Source organism: Aplidium turbinatum, chromosome 5 (assembly GCF_918807975.1).
Source record: "Aplidium turbinatum chromosome 5, kaAplTurb1.1, whole genome shotgun sequence".
Classification (NCBI taxonomy): Eukaryota; Metazoa; Chordata; class Ascidiacea; order Aplousobranchia; family Polyclinidae; genus Aplidium; species Aplidium turbinatum.
Genome location: NC_137476.1, coordinates 14,362,843 through 14,390,668, shown reverse-complemented (window position 1 = coordinate 14,390,668; position 27,826 = coordinate 14,362,843). Strand labels below are relative to the sequence as shown.

At 39.9% G+C, this 27,826-nt stretch overlaps 1 protein-coding gene across 1 annotated transcript in view; it reads right to left on the bottom strand.

Annotated features, from left to right (window-relative positions):
• Window positions 1–2,719: 2,719 nt before the first annotated feature.
• Window positions 2,720–27,826, bottom strand: part of LOC145770974 (uncharacterized) — a 93,178-nt gene continuing 68,071 nt past the window's right edge. The window contains exons 8-9 of the mRNA XM_082582715.1: window positions 14,015–14,109; window positions 2,720–2,976 (exon numbers count right to left, since the gene is read on the bottom strand). Coding sequence (XP_082438841.1) covers window positions 2,886–2,976; window positions 14,015–14,109 — 186 coding nt within the window. The 3' untranslated portion in view covers window positions 2,720–2,885. The remainder of the gene's footprint in view (window positions 2,977–14,014; window positions 14,110–27,826) is intronic.

The window sequence follows — 27,826 nt, the reverse complement described above, 5'->3', positions numbered from 1 at the left end:
ATGCTATGCGTCTGCGTTGGCTAGCGGTTGATGGACTGCGATTCTTAAGCTAAGCACAACATAAAGTTTAGCAACGAACTTGATTTATTAGCATGAAACAAGAGACGAAAAGGTTTACTAAAAGGTATTGTCTGTAAATGGAATGAAAATACTAACTTGATCATACGCTTGAAAATATACCTGTTGCAAGCAAAATCATTCATGTTTACATAATTCAACAGCACGTCACCTTGAATAAATTTAAAAGTTGCTGACATCCGTAAACAGCTCTTGAAAAATAGTTACGGAGAGACGTTTGATTAAGTTTTCGACTTGACATTGCTCCCTTTTCACTACAATATCGCAACTTATGGCTGACCAGCTTTCAAGTTTCAATTCGCTGTAATACGCCCGTTTTCGTGTTGCAGATGAAACAAAAGATGCGCATATTCCCCGCCTTTGATCGGGTTTCCATGGCAACGGACGTGTGTGCGCCATGCAGTTTGCGCCATGCAGTTTGCGCGAGTCCGTTGTTATGTTGATTATGCCGCTTGTGCGACTGTGGGCAATGCGGTTTGTACCAGCCCTTGTTACGTTGGTTAGTGGTAACCTCGGGCCAAGACTTCAAGTTTATTTTCACAGCCAGCGATTCACTGCCGCGACAATTCTCTGCAGAGGTTTCGACTTTCGAAAGCGACATCGAGTCTGTTTGCATGTGCATAAAGCTAAACGCACGCTGCGTCAACGTAGCAAATTATGTTGTTTTTGGGTGCATTCAACATCTGATGACATTGAATCGACGCAATATGGTAGATTTTTGCTATATCTCAGGCAGCAAAATCAGTCATTAAATTAAAAATCAGTCATAAAAATGACAGATTTTTTTTGTCTGGTGTGGGATTGTAGCATCGCTACTCGTTCTAGTGATTATTTAGCGCGAAGCTGTTGCGGTTTGCATTTAAAAATGTTTTCCTGCTGTCGATCGCTAGTTCATCTATTGTTTTATGTATCAATGCAGCATAAAAAGTTGCTTCCACGCATAAATATGCGTGGGGGCCTGGCCCCCACGGCCCCACGGGTTAGGCGCCTATGGACGTAAGCACACCTTCTAATCGCCAAAATTGATTTGATGATTGCTTCCAATCAAATAAAGTTGCATAACTTTCATTGGCATGTTTGTAAAGTGTGGATTTTTTAGTATTTTATAAACTACAGTTAGCTTTGAGTGGATTTCCCCTGTAACAGAAATTAATATTATTAAAACCTTGGAGGGAACATTGATGTAATGTATGTATATTGCATATTTTTGACTTGTTCAAATAAAGTGACCAGCTTTTACTGTTTGGATATTTTATTAGTAGTCTAGTAGCGAGTTATGTCCACTAAAATTATTTATATTTGCTTATAGTTAACCTCTGAAGGTAACGGTCGACAATGTCATTGCTTAATCATGAATTTTTATCATTATATCTTGGCTATTGGATTTCATCTTTAGAACCTACAAAAAGCTATGTTGTATAATATTATTTAAAGATTTCCTGACACACGCAATACAAACTGCTACAGTAGCCAACTTCATTCCTCAAGCTGAATTTGTATTTTTCAAAATGTTGCAGCATTGCAAAAATATAGAAATAATTTAAATCATCTGCCTCTGTATAACTCCCAGTCTCTTCTTGCTTAATTATATTAAAGACACACTGTATGAAGAGTTGAAGACCTCCTCTTCATCGAAGCTGTACTTATTTATAATTAAGATATCTCAGCATTTAGCTTGTTACTAATTCCCATGTAAGGTATCCTGCAGATACGTATAAAAAATTTAGTAAGGATAAACAAAACAAAAAAAAATTGACTAAGGAAAGTAAAATTATTAAAAAACACACAGAATGGTCAAAACACAACGCAATATTTTGCATGGCTGTAGAAGAAGAATCAAATTTAAAAAAAAATAAAAAAAATTTTGATTTTGAAAATATATATTTTTGCTGTGCTCGTCGGAAGTTTACAACCAAGAACACAACATTCCTCTTTCATTATTAAATAAAGTTTCATTATTTTTAAATAGATTGATAGAGCTTAAAATTACCTTTCAAATGAGCTATCAACCATGTCTCTACAATGAAAATTGGCCGAGATATGGGTTAAAATGTGAAAAATGGCGCCATCAAGTGGTGAAAATGACTAAAATTTCAAACCACTCTATCTCGAAAAGTACTCGACGTAGAAAGACAAAATTTTGGGAAAATGATTGTTTCATACATTTTTACTAATGATGTGATTTTCATCACAATCGGTGTCGTCAAGGTTTTAAAATGCAAAATTTTGTGTTGATTTCATTTGTTTTCACCCATAACCCAAAAGTTCAGGGAAACATTTCTAAGATGCCAAAGCTATTGTGTTCCTTTGTGGGACCAAATTAAAATTAAAGGACTTTACGATGCGAGGGTGAATGAAACTCTCAGAACTTCTGTTGTCAAACAACGCAGAAACAGTTTTGTCACCCAGTACAACAGGGACCGCCGACTTTGAAAGACAACTAGGAACAAAACCTTTTACAGATCCAAGCGTACGTCTTGGTGGAGTATACTGTTTGAAACTTGCTCCGATTGTAGAATAAGAAATGGAAACAGATATTTTAATTGGTTTAGTTTTTATAACATTAGCACTTTTCGTTGCACGACAAACATTAGCAAAATGTCCTTTCTGGCAATTAAAACAATGTGGTTCTTTAGCTGGACATACAGATCTACAATGCCTTGCTCTCCCACAAAACATACACTGTTCTTTATTGATAGAAGCCGACAGAGTCTTTTCCGAAACATCTTCCACGACTGGTTGTTCGTGATAGATGGCATTAATAGCGTTCTGAGTTGCATAAGATTGGGAATCCTTTACAGCTGCTTCTAAGGATTTGCTTGATCTTCCATCTCTGTTTTATTTTTAAGGAGCCTCTCTGACGGATCCACGAAGAATTTATTCCTCTTATGAATGCATCTGTAATATATTCGTTTTCGCATTCTTTTTCTGAGATCTGACAAAAATTGCAGTCTTTACATAACTCTTTTAATGCACGCAAGTATGCTGCAATGGTTTCGGAACAGTGTTGATTTCGAGTTACAAGTACATGGCGAGCATATATTTCGTTTTTGGCTGAACGAAAATTTTCTCAAGTTGAAGCTCAACTTTCTCGTACGAAGTGGCATTGCTAATAAAGCGATACACTCGTGGAGACACATAATTGAATAGAACACTGAACTTGTTTAAATTTTCTTGGGGCAAAACCACTAAGAAAGTCTCAAAAGTCCTTATCCAATGCTGCCATGCCCATTTTGGTTCCTTCTCGCTTGGATCAATATCCAATTTCTCTGGTCTCAACACTTTATCCATTTATCTTTTCAAAAGCTATGTTTTATAAATTGACGTACTTCATTTACTTAATAAGGTTGCCATAACAAAGGCTTTATAAAACATAGATTAACATAAACATAAAGTAAGCACCTAAACTCTTTGCAACAACCCTCACAATATAACTGAAAAGTGAACAAAGAGAAATGTGAACAAGAGCTTCGTGAATCACGCCAGAAGCCAACACGTTGACTTTGCGCAGAGCACGCAAGATCAATCAAACACAACCAATCAGAAGAGAGAATCAAGAGTTTTACAACACATGCGTGTAATCAAGAAGGCTAGATATTGTTCTCTGGTCATTCCCACCGCACTACCACGCTGAGAATGTTGCTGTAGGCTAAATACTCAAAGCTAGGTATGAGTGGATAATCTGGACTTACGACGTCCGCTACAGACGCATTAAAGAGCGATCAGGCTTTAGCAACAGTAACAATTAACTAAATAGTTGCAGGATTTCCTGCACTACCGATCAAAAAAACGCTATCAAGACTGTTCAGCGCGCATTGCAACCATTGTAGAAAACTATGAAAATCGCAATGCACATGACTTTTTAAGAGGAATCGCTCATAATTTACATTTCTAGTGGCGACGTTTATATATCTTTCTGTCCCAAATAAGAATCAAACTGTTAGCGCTAATTAAGAAAAAACTTTACTGCACTCTTCGATAGAAGAAAGTGTCCGGGAGGGAGGGCAATTGTCCGGGGGGCACTTGTCTGGTAAGAAATTGTCCTAGATCTCTCAAGAACTGACTGATGTTCTTCATAAATTAATTGAAATTACAGATCTGATCTACATACATAAAAATCAAAAACAGAAACCTATAAGAATGAAACGGTAAGGCAGAGAGGAGAGGCAAAATCATATGACGCTTAATTGCGAAAAACACAAATCAATGACGCAAAAATACGTGAAGACATTTAGGAGATAGGAGGCGCCTGCGGCAAACAGCTGCCTATTGAGGCGAGGATTGCAAGATTTTATGAGCACAGCCTCATGGATGTTAGTATCAAATTCGGTGAAGCATTTACGTACAAATTTAAAAGACTCCAGGGATGGTTATTATTGTTTGAACAAGTCAGACAATGGAGTATATGATCTTTAATAGCGCTTTTTTTCTGTTGAGAGCAGTTAAATCCAAATGCTCCCTCACTATTGTAGCAAATGTCGCGTGGACATACCGATGTACTGTATGTACAGTCCGCGTTTTGGATTCAAGTTCTACGTACTATCAGACGGAGGAACGTGAACGCGAATTAAAAATCTTTCTCACTCTCCCTTTTATTGGTAAAGAATCCAAACGTTTTGTCAAGAATATGTCTAATTTTATTAAACTGAAGTTCAACAGTGATATTATTCCCGTGTATAAAACATTTAAAGTTGGTTATGCTTTTTATCTTAAGTCTAAAACTCCCTTCTTTCTGTGTTCAAAGGTCGTGTACAAGTTCATTTATTCGCGCTTCAAGTTCAAAATCCCACTAACTTTCGACCAATGTCAGTACTGATCCCATTTAGTAAAATACTTGAACATTATTTAAAGGTAAAAAATAAGTGAAGCACGTTAGCAATGAAGCACGACACAACAAGGTGTAGTGAGGAAATAGTGTGGTAAGAAGTTTAAATGCTGAAGACATTAGCTTAGTTGCCGACTGGTTATCGCCTTTGGCTCTGGTGTTGGTAGATCTGAGTTCGATTCCAAGTCGGGTCAAACCGAAGACTTAATAACCAAAAACGGCACCGATTATATTCTTTCTTGCGTCACGCAGTGAGAATAATACTGTATAATGTAAATAATGTAATGACATCGTAAACCTGATATAAAATGAAAACTGAGCCCGGTCGCTAAAAGACCATAAAAGTTGTAGAGCGACAATAAAAACCATAACATTATTATTATTATAGATTGAATGAGGATTTGTGAGCAGCGGTCACGTTTGGTAGAACGTACATAAAAGTGATGAAACGACCTCGACCATTTTTAGTTAGTACAAGGGTACGCTTCTGAAAAACAGCTAAAACACAGGAGAATAAATTGACGATTATGTAGTTGCGTAGATTGGTATTGGCTTGTCAGTATTTAGATAATACCATAAAATAAATGTTGCGTGACCAAATTGTAGAAAAAAATAATATTGTTTACCGACGTTACAACAAAAATTGTTAATAAAACACAAACTTACACAAGAAAAAAACATTAAAACAGTGCTATTGACAGAACAGTCGGTTAGAGAAACGGAATCAAGAAATTCAATGCTGATACAATATGTGCAATGTTTTTCAAAGCAATATCAGCTGTGCGTGTTTTTTCCACAAAAGCATAGCAGCTTAGATGGCCGATATCACGTTTTCTTCAGAATCTTTTAATCTCTCGTTTTTATAAAGTATTTCACTAACATCCATAAATATTTATGTAAGTGTACATGGCGAAGTTTATTGGCCAATCAAGAACTCGCTAGTTGCTGCTTGCCGACAAGAAATCAACAAAAAACTTAGCATATCAGTTTGTTTGTTTTATTAGATATACTGAGTTTGTCAAGAAGTTTTCTATTGTACATTATTATAAGTTTGAAACAAAATGTATTGGTCATAGAAAAAAATGTAAAATCACATCTTCTTTTTCAGCATGGTTTATTGTATGCTCTCTCATAATTTCAAAGAAACTTAGATGTAATTAAAAGATTCAATAAAGCAACTCAAAACTCGAGTTTGCAAAGAAAAGGCGTAATCATTGCGATTGAAAGCTTTACAGCAAAACCAACTCATGATGTATTTGCGTCGCAGTTACACGCATTGCGACCCTCAGAAACCTTATTATTCCATATACTGTAATTTGAGAAAAATACAAAAAAACAAGGTAGTAGCAAGCTAAAATATCAAAGTAGGCCTATGCTGTGAAAATCATGGCATATCTCAAAAACTGTATAGAGTAGCAACGTCATGTCACGCAGAAAAAAACACTTTAATATTTTTTAGGAAAATTAGTAAAATTTCAATGTCATTGATTACGTAATTCTTTAGTAACATTGCTTTGTAAAGTACTGAGCCTGAACCGACCCCATCCCCACCACAGGACAAACCGTTAAGATCTCACTTTTTGTAGAAAGGTTTGCGATTTGTAGAACTTTAGAGGATAATGTAACTGCTGCTTTTAAGGTCAAGTGAGAAAATGTCTGACAAAACTCAGTTTATCTCATAAAACAAGCAGAGTGGTGTATTGTGTTTTGTAGTTGATTTTTATGTCGGAAAGCAACAACGAGGGAGTTCTGGATTCGCCAATAAACTTCTGCATGTACATTTATATTTACATAAATATCTGTGAATGTTGCTGAAATGTTTTATAAAAACGAGATATTGGAAGATTTTGAAGAAAACTTGTTGCAGACCAGAGATGTTTGGATTACGTTTTCAAGGCCTTGATCCTGTCTTGCTGCAACAAATGTAAGTCCTGATCTGATTGCTTCGGAAATTTAAAATGTCTTTTCCTGATCCTGCTAATTTTCAATGATCCTGTGAACTATTGATGTCGCAGACAGAAAAAATTTGTCCGCTGCACAAACTAAACTGAGAAAGATCTGTAAGCACCACAATGTACTTGCACAAATGCACGAACAACTGAGAGAATTCATTTTAGCTATTTTACTAGCTAACTGAAGTCACCCTCCAACTCTAACTCATCGTAAATCATCTTTTCTCAGTAGCCTATGCTTAAGTGGGACCAAAAGAAACTCTTTTGAACCAACTGCTCTCACTGAGTCCACAAGAATTGTAATGTAATTAACAATCTACTCAGACCAGATTCAGGACAGTAATCAAAAATGAAGGTGACGGACTTGACGTGGTAGCTAAATTTTGCTACCTTAGAGATACCATGTCTTCTGGAGCGGGGTGTGAGCTTACAGTCATAAAGTGGTGCAAGTCAACCAGGAAAAAATCCGGAGAACTCCTCCCTTTTCTCACAAGCAAGCGACTTCCTGCTGTAATCTGAAGTTTACTCTAGCTGTGTGAGGAATGTCGTGCTCTATAGATCCGAAGGCGAGGCAACATTAGCAATCACCATCAAGCGCCTATAACGGGGGGGAAGAACAAGCACCTTCTCGTGGTCCCTCCCGTCAGTACCATATCTTTAAGAAAAAAGATATGCGAAGCGAAGCTTGTCACACTCGAGCAAACCAGGCCCAGGTTCAGCCCAGGGTGGATAGGGAAACGTCCTTCTCAGGGCGCGGCAGCTCCTCTGTAGAAAAGTACCGACGACCCACCGTACTGCAGCTGAACACCGAGGGCATTACGGCCAGCAAGCTCAGCATCATCGAGTATCTGGCCACAAAACATCAGGCCCTCGTTATTCTCCTCCAGGAGACCCACTGCACATCTGTGGATAAGTTGGTATTACCCAACTTCACACTCGCAGGCGCAACCATCAGCAGGAAACACGGCCTCGCCATGTTTGTCCATGAGCAACTGAGCTGGACGCCAATAGACCAGTCCAGTGCCCAATCGGAGATAGAGTGGTTATGCATAGACATATCAGGCTATCACATCATCAATGTCTATAAGCCACCACCCTCACGCTTAACACCAACAGCCATCCCAGTGTTCCCCCAACCCAGCCTCTATGCTGTCGATTTTAATTGCCACCACGTTGACTGGGGCTACAACACCACCAACACCGACGGAGAAAGCCTGGCCTCATGGTCCGCCAATAATAACCTCACCCTACTGCACGATCTCAAGGGTGCAGCGAGCTTCTTCTCCGGACGCTGGAACACTGGTACAAACCCCAATCTGGCTTTCGCAAGTGATGACCCCGATAATTGCTAATCGGACAGACGTGTGCTAAAGAAGTTCCCCAGGTCCCAACATCGACCCTCGATTATCACGGCTCCAACGCTCATAATGCCTGTCCCGAGCAAGCCTGTGAATCGATGGAACTTCAGAATGGCTAACTGGGAGTACTATAGCCTCCTCACCAATGAAGCCACACAGTATCTCCCATCTCCTCAAACCAACAACGTGGAAGAAGTCTACCAGGACTTTTGTGATGCAATAACATCAGCGGCAAAACAATCCATATCCCGCGGCCGACGAAAGACCTACATACCGTGCTGGGATAAGGAGTGCGAAAGCCTCTACTCCGACTTCCTCCACGCCCCTCAGGGCAATGACACCAACAGCTCAGCCACAGCACTGCTGGCAAGGCTGGACTTAAAGAGGAAGGAGCGCTGGACAGAAGCCGTTGAGTCAATCGACTTCACGCACTCCAGCCGCATAGCATGGAGTACACTGAACAACCTAACTGGTAGATCACGTGCCTCTCGTCAACAATGTCCCGTTTCAGCAAATTCCATCGCCTCACAACTTGTGGAGAACGGGAAATACAAATCGAGAGACCGTAAATCAGATAGATCCGTCTTGCAAGAAATGACGGACCTCTGGAGGGTAACAACCCCAGACGGGGACAACATCTCGGGTGAGTTCACCCCGGAAGAATTTTTCGCCGCCCTCCAGCACATAAAGCCAGGTAAAGCCCCGGGCCCTGACCACCTATGCCCGGAGTTGATACTCCATGCTGCTGCCTCCTTAAAGTCCTGGTTAAAAGACTTCCTTTCCTGCTGTTTGCGCCACCTGAGAATTCCCAGAATCTGGAGAAGAGCCCTTGTGGTTGCAGTCCCTAAGCCGAAGAAGCCCCCAGGGGACCCGAAGAGTTACCGTCCAATCTCACTGCTCTGCATCCCCTTCAAGATCCTCGAGAGACTCATCTACGCCCGTGTCGAACCAATAACACTGGTCTACACAAAATTTCAGGTTTGGGTTTTGACAACTCATTTTGGCTAATTTTGGGGTGCTGAATCCGAAAATGAACTCAGATTTTCTCTATCACATCACGTTTTTGAGATATGAAATATCCCTAATTTTTGAAAAAAATCAATTTTTGCCCCCCCCCTCTGTTGTCAAAACAAGGAATTCTGATGCAATAAACACTGTTTTACCTGCAATAATCTAGCTTTAATTAGCAAACAAGCATTCTATATTATATTCACACAAATTTGCGTTGTCTTTATTAAAATTTCATGCCTTGGAATAAAAAATAGGCATGCAAAAGAGCAACCATAATAACATCAAACGCTACATTATGCTGACGAACATGTCGATAGGACAGTGACAAGGTATTATCTGAATTATAGCCTAGCCTACAGTTCACACAATATGCACATAGACATTCCAATGGAGTGCAGAAATTCTGAAGACACACATAGAAATAGCAAAGTGCCAAAATAAAGATTGACTCAAAGGGACTTGGGCAGGGCGAGTTCAGAAACAGTCAAAAAAGAGCTTTCATAAACTATGAATTCTTCACTTATAAGCTTAAAAATGCTCTTTTGAGGGACTTTCTTTTATGAGCAGCATCTGGAATTTCTCTTTTAAAACTCCAGCAATAGTCGGCCATCATATGACAATCCTACCGACCTTGATAACGTTCCTCCATAATTTTAATATCCTGGTGGAAACGTTTACCCTGTTCTTCACTAACTTTCCCAAGGTTTTCTGGAAACTCATCCGCACGGCTCTTGAAATAGTGAACTTTGATGCTCACCCTGCATCCCAAATCTTCAAAACTAATCAGTAGCTCCCTTAAGAGATCTTTATAATTTTCTGCTTTTCTGTTCGCAAAAAAATTTCTCACAACAGCACCGAAAGCATTCCAAGCTCTAGCCTCGAATGGCAACATTGATTTTACAAAATTTTCATCCTTTAACAATTGCCTGATTTGTGGTCCATTGAAAATCCCAGCTCTTTTTTTCTCTTCACTGAGACCAGGAAAAGCATAACATATATACTTAAAACACTCTCCTTCATGATCCAAAGCTTTTACATATTGTTTCATGAGACCAAGTTTGATGTGAAGAGGAGGCAAGAGGATCTTTTTGATATCAACTAACTGATCACGTATGATATTTTTGTCTCCAGATGTCAAGGTGAGCCTTGGAGGCCACTCTTCTTTGTTCCAGTGCTGATCCTTGGTCCTGCTGTCCCAGTAGCATAGGAAACATGGGTATTTGGTGTAGCCACTTTGTTGTCCCAGCAAAAAGTTCACCATTTTTAAATCTACACAGATGAGCCAACCATGCTCATGGTACTTTAACTTTTCAAGAACGATTTTGATGTTCTGATACTCTTCTTTCATTGTCACCGAATGTCCTATCGGAATAGAACCGTACACGTTACCATTGTGAAGTAAAACACACTTCAAACTTCGTTTGGAGCTATCAATGAAAAGTCTCCATTCGTCTGCATCATACTGTGGTAATCCCATTTCTAGAAGAAGCCCTTCTATATTGTTGCAATAAACGAAATCATTGTGGGAAGCAAAATATGGAAGCAGTTCTTCTTCTCGTTTGCGATAAAATGTCACGCTTGTAGCAGCTTTGAGAAGTTTCCTTTCCTGTAGCCTTGATGCCAATAACTCCGCAGATTGCTTAGGCAAATACAAATCTCTAACTAAATCATTTACCTCCATCTGATTAAACTGGGAAGGCTTGTCTGACAGATCCTCTGGTGCTGGTTGAAAAATTTCACTTTCTCTCTCACTAAACGATGCTTCTAAAGAAGACATAGCCTCTTCGTGTAGTTCTGGAAGTGATGTAAATACTGGCAGTGGCTTTTCATCACTGTGAGGAACTGGCCGCAATGCCGAATCCAGATTTGGATATTTCAAACGATGTTTACTCTTTTTGTTATACCCTTTCACACTAACAAGACAAAAATAACAATCGTCAACATGATTTCGTTGCTCTCGCCAAATCATGGGTATTCCCAATTTCATTTGTGAACCTTTTCCTTGCGACCAACTTCTCAGACATTCAACGCAGGTCTTGCACACTTTATGAGGAGCCCAGCTTTTGTCCTGGTCCCCCAACTTGACGTTAAAGTAAGCAAAATATGCCCTTTTCACAAACGTGGTAATATTGCATTGTTGAGACTTCAACATGAAGCATCCACAAATGTAACAAAATATATCCGGATCATTACAACATTTTCTTCTTTTGCTGGAAGCAGACATAGCTTGAGATCAAATATAACCTTTCTTTGTTAGTAGTTTTCTAAGAGCAAGTTTTTCCACAGAAACACCATTATACCAAAAACTCAACCGCCTTGAACTCAAACTTATAAAGTATGAAAATACCTTTTCCTTCTACAAACCACTTTTCAGCTTGAACTCTGATGTTGGTCTGTACAATGTACATGTGCTTTATGAAACTTCTAAATAAATCTTCCTTACTAAGCAAGAATTTATTACTAAGTCAAATCTGCTCCCACCAGCTGTCTTCCTACGATATTCCATCTGCACACTGTGCACGTGAGTGCACAGAGATAGCAGCTGACCCACAGATAACGCCTGAGAAGCCAAGACAGGGAGTTCAAGCCAGCGTGGAAAAACTCAACGCTACCAATCTCCACTATGTCCTATTACGATTACCATAACAGGAATTTTTTTGTTTTAGAGGAAATCTGAACCAATTTATGAATTTAGTGTAAAAATATCTCTATGTTTGAAAGTTTATAGCTGTCAGAAAATAATTATATTTGACATTTTACTGCACTAAAAAGGGTAAAAATTGGTCAATTTCATAAAATAATAGCAACAATAGAAAGAAAACTTGATGTGATAGAGAAAATCTGAGTTCATTTTCGGATTCAGCGCCCCAAAATTAGTCAAAATCAGTTGTCAAAACCCAAACCTGAAAAAAAAAGTTGAAATTTGTAGACTAGTGTAATAGATCCACAGCTCCCCCGTGAACAAGCTGGTTTCCGACACGGACGATCAACCGTAGATCAGGTCACACTTATGACCCGAGACATTGAGGACAGCTTCTCGGCTAAGAAGAAGCTGGCGCCGTGTTTGTTGATCTCACAGCTGCCTATGACACCGTATGGCATAGCGGCCTTACCTGCAAGTTACTCCGTCTGCTCCCCGACAGACACAAAGCTCATACGCCATCATCAACGTAATGACACTGCCATGGACCTGCCTAGTCAAACCTGAAGACAACATCTGGTTCAGACTCTTTTACTTCGGTTTAAAATAAAAGGCATTAGTGAAGTCCTCTAATTGGGAAGAATGAGATGGCTTAAGCACATTGAGCGCAGCACTAGCTCAATTTCGCTGGTAAGATGCGTCAGCGTTGCAGCACAATGGGGTCAAGATAGACCAAGACTCTCTTGCGAAGACCTTGTTTAGCGTAATCTTGTAGCCCTGAACATGGACTCTGTCAACCCAACGGATTGTGAGGTGTGGAGAGGAAGACTTCGCTCTCGACAAACAGACATACCACACACTCTACATGAAGATTAGTTCAAGACTTGGCAAAATAGTTGATGATAATGAAGTGGTAGGTTTGACTGACAGAAATATAAAAATAGTGATAAAACGATTGTACTTTGTCCGTTACACGTTACATGGGACATTTGTTGAGACTTTAAAATATCTGCCAGCAATTTTTAAGTTGCACTGCGCGTCTAGCAGGCATGTAATATAGTGTACCATAGTTAATTCGCATTGTCATCACAAACGTTGATCATTTAGGCATCACTTTGTTTTACTTTTTTATTCTTTATAAACGTTAAACAGCAACCAATAACTATTATGTAGCCTAGAACGTTTACGTTAACTTTAGTTAGTTATACTATACACTACACTTCTGCTGAATATTTTGAAATAAAAAGTAAAAGTTTTACTTTATATGTTGTCGAGATAATTCTAGTAAACACGTTTACGATTTAATTTTATAAACTTTTAACTTTATAACTACATCCCAGTAACTACATGGCATTTAACACAATAATACAAAAAAGTGAAGATAAACTATAAATTACGAACATTTTCGGCCATACACATGTTAGCACTTATCAAGTAACAAAAAGGTCCGCGTAATCATGGAACTAGTTTACAACAGAAGCTTTACCCTCACTACCGGGTTGTAAACTGAAGAGGTTATGACGTCTCAAAAAATAGTGTGCCTCAAGGATCTGTCCTGGTTCCCCTTCTGTTTAACATCTACACTCACCACCTGCCAAACACAGTATCTGTAAAATACGCCTATGCCGATGACTTAGCCACTCTACACCTGCCAAATCATTGAAAAACATTAGAAGGGATTCTAAACCTGGACATATCGACACTTTCGTCATACCTCCAGAGATAGAGATTGAAGCTCAGCGAAACCAAAACAGTGACGACAGTTTTCCACTTGAACAACCGGGACTTGAGCTCAAGATCAACACTGATGGAAAAACGCCGTCCTTCTTATCAAACCCTAAACATCTATGGGTAGTCCTGGACAGGTCGCTCACTTATCGTCATTTGGAGTCACTACGCAAAAAAGATCTCAACACGCACAGCTTTGCTAAGGCGTCTGGTCGGCTCAGGCTGGGGAGCCGGAATTGACATCTTGCGCATTGCCACCATTGCGCTAGTTCATGTTTGAGTAGAACATTGTGCACAGCCTGTTACTTGACAGTCAACAGTATTTATAACAGCGACATATAGGCATATCAAAAACACTAGTGCGTCTTAAGTTATACTTGAGATTTTAGAATCACATATTTAACCTACAGTAACAGTTTACCTTTTATGTGTCTGAGACTTTTGCAGGACTTCAGAAATTGCATTGGTTTGTATAACGTTTGACGTGGTTGTTTGGTCTTGCGTAAATTCAAACAACTAAAGAAAAAACGCAGTTCTTTGAATTCTTCAAAATAAAGATTAAATGTTATTTGTGACATAACACAACGCTATGACATGTCGTAACCCGAAACAAAACTTGGTGTCTCTTCTCTTTAAGTCAGTGATTCTCAACCGCTCATTGGGCCGCATGCGATACTCAACCATTCTTCCTGCGGCCTTCATCGTTGCATCAAAAATATTATTCGTGCTAGAACTGCCCAAAATGGCGAGAATACATGGTTGTCACATAACTTACGTGCTAGCAAAGATAATGTGTTATAACGTACGTTTCTCCACACTACGGATTCAGAGAAATTAGCTGGGTTTATCAAGGGGGTTATGCCAAATTTTAACATTTGCGAGCAAATTCTTCAGTTCTCTTTGAGAACTGAAGATGCACTGAATAAGTGCAAAATATATTTTCTGTAACATCTACTGACAACTGATCCCTGTTACCTTAGCAATTGAAGTTTTAGCTTTCTAGATATGGAACAGGGATCGTTTCAGAATAAGACTAGGTCAGAAAGCGAGGTAGACTCCGACGCAGCTCAGCATCAGCCTAGAGCAGTTAGCTAAGGAGGAATAGCCTATATATTTTACTTAAATCTCTCTAGTCTAGAGGAGAATAAACTCTTTTCTCGCTTTTAAAAAATGATGAAGACATAGACTAAATAAACATAGACATTAAGACATAGACTAAAAAATGATTAAGACATAGACTAATAGAGTAGTTGAGATCGATCTCCTTGGCGAGAAATTGGCGATACACTCGACTGCCAAGAAACACTAATAGAGTAGTTTAAAGTTTGTTTACAACAAATTGTTTTACTTCTGCGCTTAAGCATCAATTAAGTTTCATTTATTGCACTTCGTACCTTGTGTTGTTCATAGCACTGCGCGTCCTTAAGGAAGAGTCGGACACAATTATTTTCGCAATCTTATAGTATTTCCATATTTATACTGTAGTTAACATTTGCTTATGTTGTAAGTTAGTGTAACTGCAAGTACTGTTTGATTTATGAACAAATATGGAGTACACATTTGGGAATATGATGTTACATAATAAGAGCGAGAAAAAGTGGTGAGTCGAGTTGCGACTTTACCGATGGACCGCGAAACGTATTCCTACAAAGCAAAAAGTTAGGCAATAATTGCCATAATAAATGTGAAACTCAGGCAATGATTGCCAAAATAAATGAGTTTGTCGCCTAAAAATTTGTCAATGCGACTGAGACAAATTTGTCAGGGAATGTGCAATTGTGCATCAAATATGGTAAGTCTGGTAGATTGTACTGTATGTTTAACCGGATTTGGGTAAACGATTGAGTGGAACACGTCCATGTCTAAAACTTTGATCGGTTACATAAAAATTAGTAGCATAGCTAAAATTAACTGAAATTTTATGACGTTTTACTAAAAATTAATTGTTTGGTAATAAAATGACATTTTTGTGTTGTATACATTTTAGATATAAACAATCGGATGCTAGATGAAAATTTGCTGATTTGGGCAGTAGCTGAAATGTAGCCTACTTGCTGAGTTGAAGCACTTGCCAAGTTGTCGGTTGCCGAGTGGTCCGACTACTGTTATACTGTACTGTATAGTAGCCTAATATCGTGTTATGTAATATCATTTTTATACAACAAAGCAATAGATAGGTTAAGGATTTTGTTATATATGTAATAAGTTGCATAATTATATCACGTGATAAGTTAGGCTATAAGTTGCTATCAGCTTTTCCATTATGAATGGGAACATTTTTGCATATAGTACAGCTGTGTTGATGTGAAAATAAAAGTGAGGTCTTGATTTCAATACCGTCGGCTACATAGCCGAGTGGTGAGAACCCTGGAACTGCAATCGAAAGGGCGCCGGTTCGACACCGCTCAAGAGCATGCGGCTGGGTCTGTGGTAGGACACTTAAAGGCATGCCTGAAGGTGGACACGAAGATTGGCTTCCATGGCTTCCCGTCCACTTAATCTAAATCTTCAACCACCGGGTGTAAGCCTGGATACGACAAAAACATTTCAATACCCAGGTCAAATTTGGTTCAAGGTTGGTGGTAGACAAGCATAAAACATCATGTATGCGAGAATCGCTTAGTTTTGATCTCAAGCGTTTTTTGTTTAAGTTCTTCTTCGTCGTATGAGCTTTCTTCTGGACTATATGTTTGGGCATGAGGTCATCAGCCACTCGACAGTCTCGTCATCCAGGGCCTTCAGTCCAAGCGTTCCATGTGGTAGTTGATGGATTGGGCAGTCATGGACGACGTGGTCTACTGTTTGGTCTGTGGCACCACACTCGCATCCCGGTGAGGGAGCCAGGTCCCATCTGCACATGTCTGAACGAAAGCGACCGACACCGTTTCGTAGGCGGTTAAGCGGACCCACGCAAGTCTTGCGAGGGACATTACCAGAGGGTGGGGACCGACGTCGGGTAGGAAATCACGGAGTCGGGAGGTGTTGTTTTGCCACTCCGTGTTCCATGTGTAGTTCGTCCAGTGTGCCGCACTTATTCCAAGATCTTCAACGTTGTTCAGAAGCTGTCGTGTGGCGGGCGCAAATGGGCTTCTTGATTTCAGTCGCTGCTGTTCTTCAGGTAGGCGCTGGAACGCACTGTGGAGGAGGTGGTCGGGGTCCTGTGCGCGACGAGCAAGGGAAATCATGGCTCCTTTACGGCGAAGCTCAGCAGGTTGGATGCCTGCAAGGATGGGAAGGCATTCCGTTGGAGTGGGACGCAGGCATCCAGTCACAGTGCGTAGTGCGTCGTTGATGGCGGTGTCAATGTGGCGGGTGTGAGAGCTGCGGCACCACACTGGTGCGCAGTACTCGGCGGTAGAATGGACGAGGGCCAAGGTAGCTGTGCGAAGGGTTTTCGCGTCAGTTCCCCAACCGAACCCGCCAGCCGCCTCAAAAGTGCAACGCGCGCAGATATTTTTTTGCGCAGTGACTCCAGGTGTCGTCGGTACGTGAGTGACCTGTCCAGGGTTACGCCGAGGTAGGTGGGTTCGGCGCAGTATGGCAGAGTTCGTCATCGGTGGTAATGTTGATCTCACGTTTTGTTTCCTTGTTGTTTACATGGAAGGCCGCCGACACTGCCTTTGCCTTGCTGAGCTGTAGCTTCCATTTCTGGAGATATGTTAATATAGTTGACATGTCCTGGCTTAGGTTCCTCTCCATTGACTGCCAATCTCCGGCTGGATGTAGGAGAGCCAGGTCGTCTGCGCAAGCATACTTCCTGGAGATGGTGTCAGGCAGGTCATAGATGTAAGTGTTAAAGAGGAGGGGGCCAGGACAGAGCCCTGTGGGACGCCGTTCCTGAGTCGACGTAGTCTACTTCGTCGGCCGCTACCGGTGGAAAGGGTAAAGCTGCGGTTTTGCACATGGTCCATAATCATATGGACCATGTGCCTGTCAGGAAGGAGACGGAGTAGTTTGCAGGTAAGGCCGCTGTGTCATACAGTGTCGTAGGCAGCCGTGAGATCGACAAACACGGCGCCAGCCTTCTTTTTTGCCGAGAAGCTATCCTCGATGTCTTGGGTCATCAGGGTGACCTGGTCTACGGTTGATCTTCCGTGGCTCAAGCCGGCTTGTTCCCGAGGGAGCTGATGGTCTATTATCGGTTCGACACGGGCGTAGATAAGTCTCTTGAGTATCTTGAAGGGGATACAGAGCAGTGAGATGGGACGGTAGCTCTTCGGATCCCCTTGTGGCTTCTTGGCTTTGGGACTGCAACCACTAGGGCTCTTCTCCAGACTCTTGGGATGCGCAGGTGACGCAAGCAGCAGTTTAAGTTCATAAATGAGAACGTCTGCTCCCATAAATATGTTGAGCGAACAAGTCCAAGGTTTTCTTTGCAAAACGTTGGAGAGCAATCCCTCCCCTAAAATTTTATTTATCCCCTCCCACTAAAAAAGTATATTTTCAATATCATTACAACATTCTAATGATATTGTATTGCATATTGATTGATGTTTCATAAATGTTTGGCTGCATTTTTCTATATTTTGAAACAAACTCTTTATGTCAAGCATTATGATATACAATATACATTGTTTGAACACGATTGATAGATTAAAAATCATATCAGAAACTGTCAATCGTGTTCAAACAATAAACCCTCATTGGAGTCCTTGATCATCACATCTTTCAACCCAGGGCTCAACAGGCAATTATTTGTTGGCGGAGCCTCCTATCTTTTAAGGGCGGAAAACAGGCGTCGAGATTTCAAGCGCTGGGGCTTTTGAGAGTGCGAGTTTAGGACAATCTGGTTGAGGAGATGGTCATCCTTTGACATAGCTTTTAGGACCAGAGTGCGTACGTGGTTTTCCTTACGAAGTCTACCTGGGAGATGCCTGATAGTTCCGGCAGAAAGTCAGTGAGAGTTGGAAGCAAGCAACCAGTGATTATTCTCATGGTGGTGTTGAGGGCAGTGTCAATTTTGAAAGTGTGTACGCTGCGGCACCAAGCGTGAGAAGCATATCTGGAGGTGTTGTAAACAAGTGCAAGAGCACTTGTACGGAGGGTGGATGTACTAGCACCCCAGGATGTTCCAGCTAGGCATCTCAGCAAGTTGTTGCGTGCTGATAGCTTAGCAAGGAGGGCTTCAGCATGGTGTTTGTAGGTTAATTGTCGGTCGAGCTTCACTCCTAGGTATGTGGGACACGGGTTGTGTGGGAGTGGGTTTCCATTGAGAGAGACTGACAATTGGGGCATAGATTTCATGTTGCAAAGGTGAAAAGTTGTGACACTGGTCTTTGCCAGGCTCAGTTTCAGCATCCACAGCTTTAGGTAGTCTGCGATTTGGGCCATGTCATCTGTGAGTGCTTCCTCTACCACATGCAAGTACTTCAGAATGGAGTAGTACCAGATCATCAGCATAGCCGTACTGGTGTGACGTATTCTCCAGCATGTCACTGATGCAGATGTTAAATGACGGGCAGGCATCCTGTAAGGCGGGCCTCAATGAACAGAGCACCCGGCAGCCCGTTGCAACCGGTTCCCCTGAATCTGCACGTTCCGATCTTATTGGACCGCAGTGAACATGGAGCTGGCCAAGAATGTGTGCGTAGTCCTCGCGTAGTCACGACCACCTTAAACAACCACACAAGCGAATGGCCTTTGTCTCAAATTTGGACCAGGACCAAACAAATCCCAATGGCGATGATATTACGGGTAACTGGGGCAGGCTTGGTAGAGCTGGAAGCCTCCAGCCCGGTCTCACACATTGGCGGCGGATCTCTAGATGTTAAATAGTAGAGGTGATAAGCATGATCCTTGCGAATCACGGTTTTTTTAGCGGAGGGGCCGGCTGCACTGCCAATCACTCGTCTTCAGCAAAAAGGTCCAATTTGCCAGAATGTTTGCTAGAAATCGCTTTACCTATTGGGATCATGCAGAGGAGGTCTAGGGTCAGCCCTTGGTGCCACACAGTGTCATGGACAGCAGTGAGGTCCACCAAGATTACTCCTGCTTTGTTGCCCTTCTCGAAACTTTCCTCAATATCCTCGGTCAGCTTGACTGCTTGATGAGTCGTATAGCGTCTGTGCCGAAATCCAGCTTGTTCTTTTGGTAGCTGGGAATCAACAACCGGCTCGTCTAGTTAGCAGGAGCCGTTCCAGAATCTTGTATGGGACGCAGAGTAGTGATAATGGGCGATACCTCTTGGGATCATCAGGTGGCTTATTTGGTTTAAGTAGTGCCACTATAGTTGCTTTTCGCCAGATTTTATGTATGGCCTGGAGGGTCAGGCAAGCAGAATAGAAGCTTTTCAACCATTCCAGACATTTGGAGCCACAATGCCTAAAGAATTCTGGAGGAATGTTATCGGGCCCTTGTGCTTTCCCACTTTTAACTTGTTTGATGACAGATGCAAGTTCTCTGGTGCTGAAGGGGGCTGACAAATGGCCATCTGAGGTTGGGGCGTTCCAGAGCCTGCTGCATTCCTGCTTCACTACAAGGGCGTACTTCTTATTTGCCACTATACACTTACCATTGGCTAGGAGCTATTGTGTTTTGGTATTAGCGGTTACACGGCATCGTTTAGGATTGGAGTCTCTGCTTTAACGGTTGAACGGTTTTATGTGACGTTTGATTTGGGGATCGATTGTTCGTAACAATATGTTAATGACTTGTCAATTGAATTGAATAAAGTCAGTGCTGGATGTAGCCTACAGTTGGTCATAAATTTCTAAATCACATCCTTTTTGCAGATAACATTTGCTGTTTTTCCCCTAGCCTAGATGGTGTGAAAGACCTTATAAATGTGTGTGAAAATTTTTCTGTCAGGCATAAAATGGTGTTAAATGCCACAAAATCTGCTGGAATACTTTTCTCTCCTCACAATCTTAAGTTACCATCTCCACCTAAACTCATAATTTCAAATCTACTGGTTGCTTTCAAAGATCATATGAATGCCTGTTCAAAAGTAAGGTTAGACCTGTTCAAAATTAAATTCTTTCAAATTATTTAGCCTCTCGCATTGAAAATGACAACCATTTTGCTCTCAGAAGATGAGATGTTCCTCAAGAACCCTAAACATTTCTTGTCTATTTTGTTGCCAAAATCTCACATTTTCGACCCGTTAACACTATTGCTCCACAAAGGGAGGCCAGATTTGGCCCCCTCATATTTCCTTTGATTACCTGAAGCGCAGTAACGCCATGCACTTGGTTTTTGATGACTTTTCCTAAAATTGCCAGGCGGATCTGATGATATTAAATTTGATGCTAAAAGTTGTGTAGTTTTCTTGTAAATTCAAGATTTTGGTAAATTTTGCTACTTCTAGCTAACTTCCAGCAAAGCGTGAAATGGATTACATTGCGATAACAAGCCATAAGCTCATAATTGCTTCGTGCATCGATATGCGCGAGCAGAGAGAAACATCCTCTTGTTTTCCTTTGTTTGGTTTGACCTCAATAATACAAAGCAAAGACGGACTATATAGCGGTTGGGTTCATCTATATTCTATAATAGTCCGTTTTGTACAAAGCGCGTTATTTCTTATGCTACAAAGAACAGCCAGTGATTACAAAGCTTTTAATCAGAAACAATAATAGCAAACGTTTTTTGCGTTATCAGCTCTACGAAGAATAGCAATCCACGATCAAAATAGTAGGCTATGTAGGCCACAAACTATTCAAAAATAGTTGTATCAAGCAGATAATATTCATTGACGAATAAAAAACGTTACAATAAGAAATCTTCTCTTGGGTAAATACACGAAAAACCTGGTTTCGAAATAAACGTTCTACGGAAATGCTCTCATTGACAAAACTTGCAATTGAGGAAATGTATCACACTCATGGCGATCTATACTACTGGCCTTCCCAACGTGGCAACAGCCAAATAATGTGGGGGCCTATTAATTTTTGGCAACTAACAGGTATTAGGCGTAAAAAAGGCGTCTTTGCATGAATATTACTAACAAACAAATACTTCTGGATTAAAAAACAAATTTTTTAACATACTGAGTGTTTTAAAAGTTGGGTCACTCTTGATTTCGTGTACGGTACCATGTTTCTGTTGATATCTTGATTCTCATGGTATTCTTAACATGTAGCTATTGTCCTGCTTTCTTGCCACTTATTTAATAATATTACATCTTAGGCTAATTACGTTTTGGCACTGTATGTTTACAATTTTTCGGCTAAAAAACCTTAACCAATGAAAATTGCTGATTATATGTTGTAACACTTATCTCAGTTGGTAAATTGAATTTTCGTATAGGCCCCCACATTATTTGGCTGTTGCCACGTTGGGAAGGCCAGTAGTATAGATCGTCATGATCACACTGCAAATGGTTTTGGGAGAAGCGGGAGAAATAGCGTTTTTGCAAACAGTAAGTGTGAGATATACTCAAAATTATGAGATAGGCTCCATTTACACGTAGCAGCTAACTCGATGGCTACATGTCCCTTCCCTGCTTTATGTTGCCTATACTTGTTATGTCCTGCATTTTTGTTTCACAGTGCACTGTGTGTTGTTCCAAAGAGCGCAAAATAAAGATGATAATGTCTCGTCTACACTACAAAATATTTTGTAATGTAGACGACGCATAAAGCTAGGCGTCACATAAGACAAACAACAAATTAGCTTTCTTGATCATTGATTCAACATCTGAATACGTTGCGCCAATGTATAAGAGGCTGGCTATTGTGAAGACCGCCATTTATATACGATTCGATTATACCAAAAGTGGGACAAACTAGTGGATCAAAGAATGAATAAACAATGCTGAGAAAACTAAATCTAAGTGACGAACAATACCGATGTCTTCATTTATCTTAGAAAAATGCTGCTTAAACTTATCAAAAAAAATACCGTAAATAACGGCAAGGATCCCGAAAGCAGAATTTGCTCGACTTTGGCATGAATTTACTCAGACATCTAATAATTCCACACATACAATAACGGGCTCTCAACGGCTGTAAGATACATAATCAACCTGGTTCTGGGCGGTTTTTTGTGTAACAGTTTAGGGGAAGACACTACTTGAAATGATGCACCACACAAAAGATTTCCAATGAAGACTGAGTCTAAAAACCAATGTGGATTGTGCTGCTCAGTGACATCAAGTTTAGGACAGAAAAAGGCACAAAAATATCACGATAAAAATAAAGACCTTGTGGGAAATTTGCGAGAATCATAACACGATGCAAATACCATAAACGCGTAGTTTGCATACTGCTCTAAGCTGGCCGGCAACCACAAAGGTAGACAATACAGGCTGTTAATAATTTGATAACAGCGCAATAAACATTATAAATACGAAAATCGACAATTTCTTTTACAAACGTTTTACGTCTAATAGTAAATTTTCCCCAACAATTTTTGTGAAGCGCTTGCAAACCACGGTTTTGTAAAATAATTCATCATTATTATTTTTTACTTCTTGGATGTTGTAAAACGTCATCAGCAAAATCAAACAAAACATTTCATTACTTCAATGTAGTAGGCCTAAGAATTTTTTATAGAATTGTAGCCATGTTGTTTCAATAAAGAAGCCATTTTTTGGCAATATAAAATTGCAGAAAATAATTTGCAATCATGCAAATTTTTGGAAAGAATCTAGGAAGTCTTCTCACAATCTGGCACAAAATGATTATGTTTATTGTATCTCTGCAATATTTTTTATGACAAACTTTGAAGCTTCGTTATAATCATTTTTATCTTTGAAGTCAAAAGTTAATTTTTTTTTGGCCAGAAACAGAATCGCTGCCTTGCTGATGTTGTCGCCTTTACGCGTATTTTTTGTGCTTCAAACAATAAGGACCCAGTCAGCAATTCAGTCCTTTTACATTGATTCAACATTTGTAAACGTTAAATTTGTGTAGATTTGCTGACTGTAAATTATTTCACATTTCCTTTGTTTACGCATGTTCCTCAATTTGCTGTTGCATTGTTTCGACGCTGGCGGACCAAAAATGTATTTTCAAATTGATTGACACAATCTTCAATAAAAAGTGAGCTTCGAACTTAGCTTTGTTGATGTAAATGCTGCATTTTTTGTGGATGTAATTTATGAGTCATGTTTATAAACACCCGTAAGCGAAATGACTTATGATGTAGCCTGCATGATATTTGTGATGCGACTTCACACAAATCCACAGTTTCAAAAGTACCTAATTTGAACTTAGAAATTTCAGATAATTTCAGCAGCTTGTTCAATTGTCTTCTCTCTACTAAAAATATTCACAATACAAACTCAATTGTAGACCTAAAATACACAAACCAAGATGTAAACAGCTACTCAAGCAGGCTAAGGTGTTACTTATGAGAAGTTTGGTTCCATAAAACTAGAAGTTATCCATGAGTTTCGGAAAGCATTAGTTTAGGATAAAAATGTAAAACAACAAACGCAGTTTTGTTTTTTTCAAATTCGTGTAACAATATTACTCTGATTGTAACTATTTTAAAATTAATGAGTAGCCTACAATGACATTTGCTCGCAAGTCATAAATCTTTATCAATGCAATGATTCGGCACACCGCACACACACTTCGAGCAGTTGATCTAGCCATGGACTTCTAAATACTAGAATCTGGACAGGACAAGAAGCTGTAATTGCGAGCAACGCTGTACAAGATGAGGCCTGCATTGCTTAATGGCGTTTTCGTCGCCTTCTATAAACAAAAGAGAGAAAAGTGAGTGGGCGAAAAACCTCGTGCAGATGTGTGTGCTCTGTGCAATCAAATACGGCAATAACGCGTTGCAAAAATAAACAATTACTTGCGCGTGTTCGCAACGCGTGCGAAAGTCAACTCGAGGCAGAGTTTTGTACAGTTAGAATTAAAACAACTAGATTAGTTACAATGACAGAAAGACTAACTGTAAGACTCAGTTGTTCGGTTTGAAGACAGTAACCATGAAAAATCCTGCTTTTCAGCGCTTGATATTATGGGAATTTAATGCAACAAGCATAGACCGGAATGCAGCTGTAAGTAGGTTAACTTTGAAGTAACAACAGTCAACACTGAGCAGTTGAAGCAATGGAAATATTGCCAGCAGTGAAGTAGCCCAGCTTGTTTAATCAACTTTTTGCATAGTTGCATTGATAAGTTTGGTCTAGTAGTGCGGAGACGACCGTAAGAAATAATTTCTATTCCCTAATCCCTTTCTTTCCCAACTCAACAGTCTAAAATGCAAGGGGAAAGTGAACTGCCTCTTAGAGAAAACTTTCCCCTACATTTTAGGCTATTGGATTGGGCAGGAAAAGGATCAGGGAATAGAAATTATTGCTTACGGACGTCTCTGCACTCGACCCGATAAGTTCAGTGGCGGCTCGTGGTGTCAAAACATTGGGGGCTGCATCAACCAGCAGTAAGGCTAACGTAATATAATTACAAACCTGTACCGGACTGAGTTATAAATGCATTGAGTTAGGGTTAGGGGTTAGGGTTAGTAACACAGTAACATGTTCTTTTAATTGGCTGCCGTTTAATGTTTTTATCATTTAAAGTAAACTTTTGATAGTGGCTTGAATTTGGTCAAGTTTAGGTGGCCACCAGATAGAGCTAGTACTATTATGGGACTTGGTATTAACTTAGTTGGTTAGATCTATGCTTGTGCTTTCCAACGATGGCCAACGAATTTTTCAGTGCATTTCCACCCCGTACTTCCTCCTTTATAATAGTCCATTCCAACGTGTGTGACGTACAATGACGTCATCAATCAGTTGTTGACCAACAGGGCGAATTGTGAAAGAGCACCAATAATTACAGTAATTGGCTTTACTTCACATCAAAACTAGTCTGTTTCAGTAACTTCTCAAAACACAGATCAAGTAAAGTAACCTACGATCCCTTCACCTAATCACCGATAGCTTCCACACGCTTACCCTAAAGATTTACGAGAACCAAAGTTGGAATCCCTGACCAGGGTCAATTCTATTTGCAGTCCCTACAGCGCTTGTTCAGTGATGCTAGAAAACTTTTTTCTGAAAAACCAACGTCATAAAAAAAAGAACAAGCAACACCGGACCTGCAAAATTTGCAGACCCAGAGTTGCCAATTAATTTTTGTAATACAAATTTTTTTTTTTATTACAAAAAAAAATTAATATTAAGAGTTTTTTAATTCTTCAAGCGAAATAAATTAAAAAATCATGGCAAAACTATCTATATGTAATATAATTCACATATGCACAAAAATGTTGGGGCGGCTGCAGTCCCACAGTCCCTTATGACGAGCCGCCACTGGATAAGTTTATCTATTAGAATAGCCTGTTGATTCACTCGTAATCACAAGCTATGTTTGTGGTAGAAGAAACTTGGCTATTTGCATCAATGGTCACCTTTATTATTTTTGCAGTCTTCTAATTTTGATTTTTAAGATATATAAAAACATTGCCATTTTTGTTCTATTTTGTTTTGTCGTTTGATGCTTATAAACCCCAATGGTTAACAAGTGCAGTGCAATTAACTGCAGGTCAGGTTACAAAGGAGAAAACAAGGATCCGAATGTTACTTTCCACTCGTTTCCTCTTGATAACAAACAGCTTCTTCAAGTTTGGTTAAAACGCATTGTTAGAAAAAATTGTAGAGATTACAGAAAATGATCAACAAGCCTGTATCTTGAGATTTATATTAGAACAAGTTGATTTGATGTATAAAATCAATTCTAAGCAGAGGAGGTATTCAATGGAGCTGTTAATGATGGCTTATATTATATATTCAACGAGTCCTCGAGCATATCAATTGATTGAAGAAGGAGTTCTGATACTGCCTTCAATAAAAACTTTGAAGAGGATAACAATGAAACTGGACCGTACAACAGGACTAGATGACGTGAAGTATTTGAAAATGTAAAATACAATCCGACACCATTGAAGGAAGATTTGGCCATTTCCGGCAACTCAGTGGAGCGAACTACTTCATATCTATGAAACAGTTGTACGAAAGTGACAGAAAACTGCGTGCACTGTCACTTGTTAAATACTCGAAAGTATCACTTTAAGACATTGACAATGCTGCTAAGGCAGTAACATCAGATCGAGCTGCACAAGAAGTGATTGCAAAAGCAGATTCGATTGCAGCTGATAGCCTAACTAGTTGCCCCGATGTAAGCGATGCTTCCGTTATATTTTATGTATCGGGCTATTACTGCCGTTCACTTAAGAAAGTAAACAAGTGTGAATCTTGTAAAGAGACAACAGTTGCTGATGTTGAAAGTGAAAATCATCCACCCTCAGCTATTCCTGCAAACGCTCTCGATCTCTTTCAGGACATAAATCGTGGTGGGCTTTGGAAGCCAAACTTAGAAACCTTTAAGATCGGAACACTTTGCTGGCGTGTAGCCTATTTGCTGAGGTTTCACAGCATGACGAGCTGCGAAAGCAGTTTTTAACTTGTTCTAATCAGCGCAATGTTTTCAAAGAAATTATAAACATTGTATTTTACGAAAGCTGGGCTAATGAAGCTTGGTCAATTAGCCTACTACCATGTGTGCCAAGGGCCATAACATTTTGGAAGGCATGGTTAGCCGGTTTTTCAATTGTATGGTCAAAAATTTTATGCGTGATTTACGTGAAGACGATGCCCACAAATCTTCTAGAAAAATTCGCAAGCTTACTAATTGTTAAATTTTGAATAATTCTGTTTTAATTTGGCTTTGTTACTAGCGAAAATGCAGTAACGATTTACGTGTTTTGGTATAATTTCTATTCTCTATACAGATCTGTTACCAATCAGTCATTTCTCTTCTTGTTGTTTTTTCACTTGGAATTTTTGTTTATTGCGTTACTCGCCATTTGCTTGCGTGTGCTTTTTAATTATTATTATTATTTTTTGCTGATGTAGGTGTGTATCTTCATGGCCATGGTAGAATAAATAATTGACAAGTGTTGTTTACAATAGCATGATGATATTTTAACTAAAAAGGAGAATATTTCAACTTAGTATGGTACAGTAGCTTAGTTTGGCACGGCTCAAGTTACAGTACGTAACTAGGATGGGATTCGAACCCTAGATTTCTGCATTGAATACAAAACTAGTCCGAAAATCATTTTAATTTAATCGTGTCAAGATCTTAGCGCGTTTTTGTCATTTTGCGGTTTCGACATTATAGGCCTCATTGTGTACACAACTCATTAGTCGTGTCCAGTCCAGATTGTAGTATGTAGAAGTCCGTGATCGAGCTCTTTGTTTTTCAGAACTTTGCATGAAATCGGATTAGCACGGTAATTAAACGGCGGCAAGATAAATCAAAATTGCCGT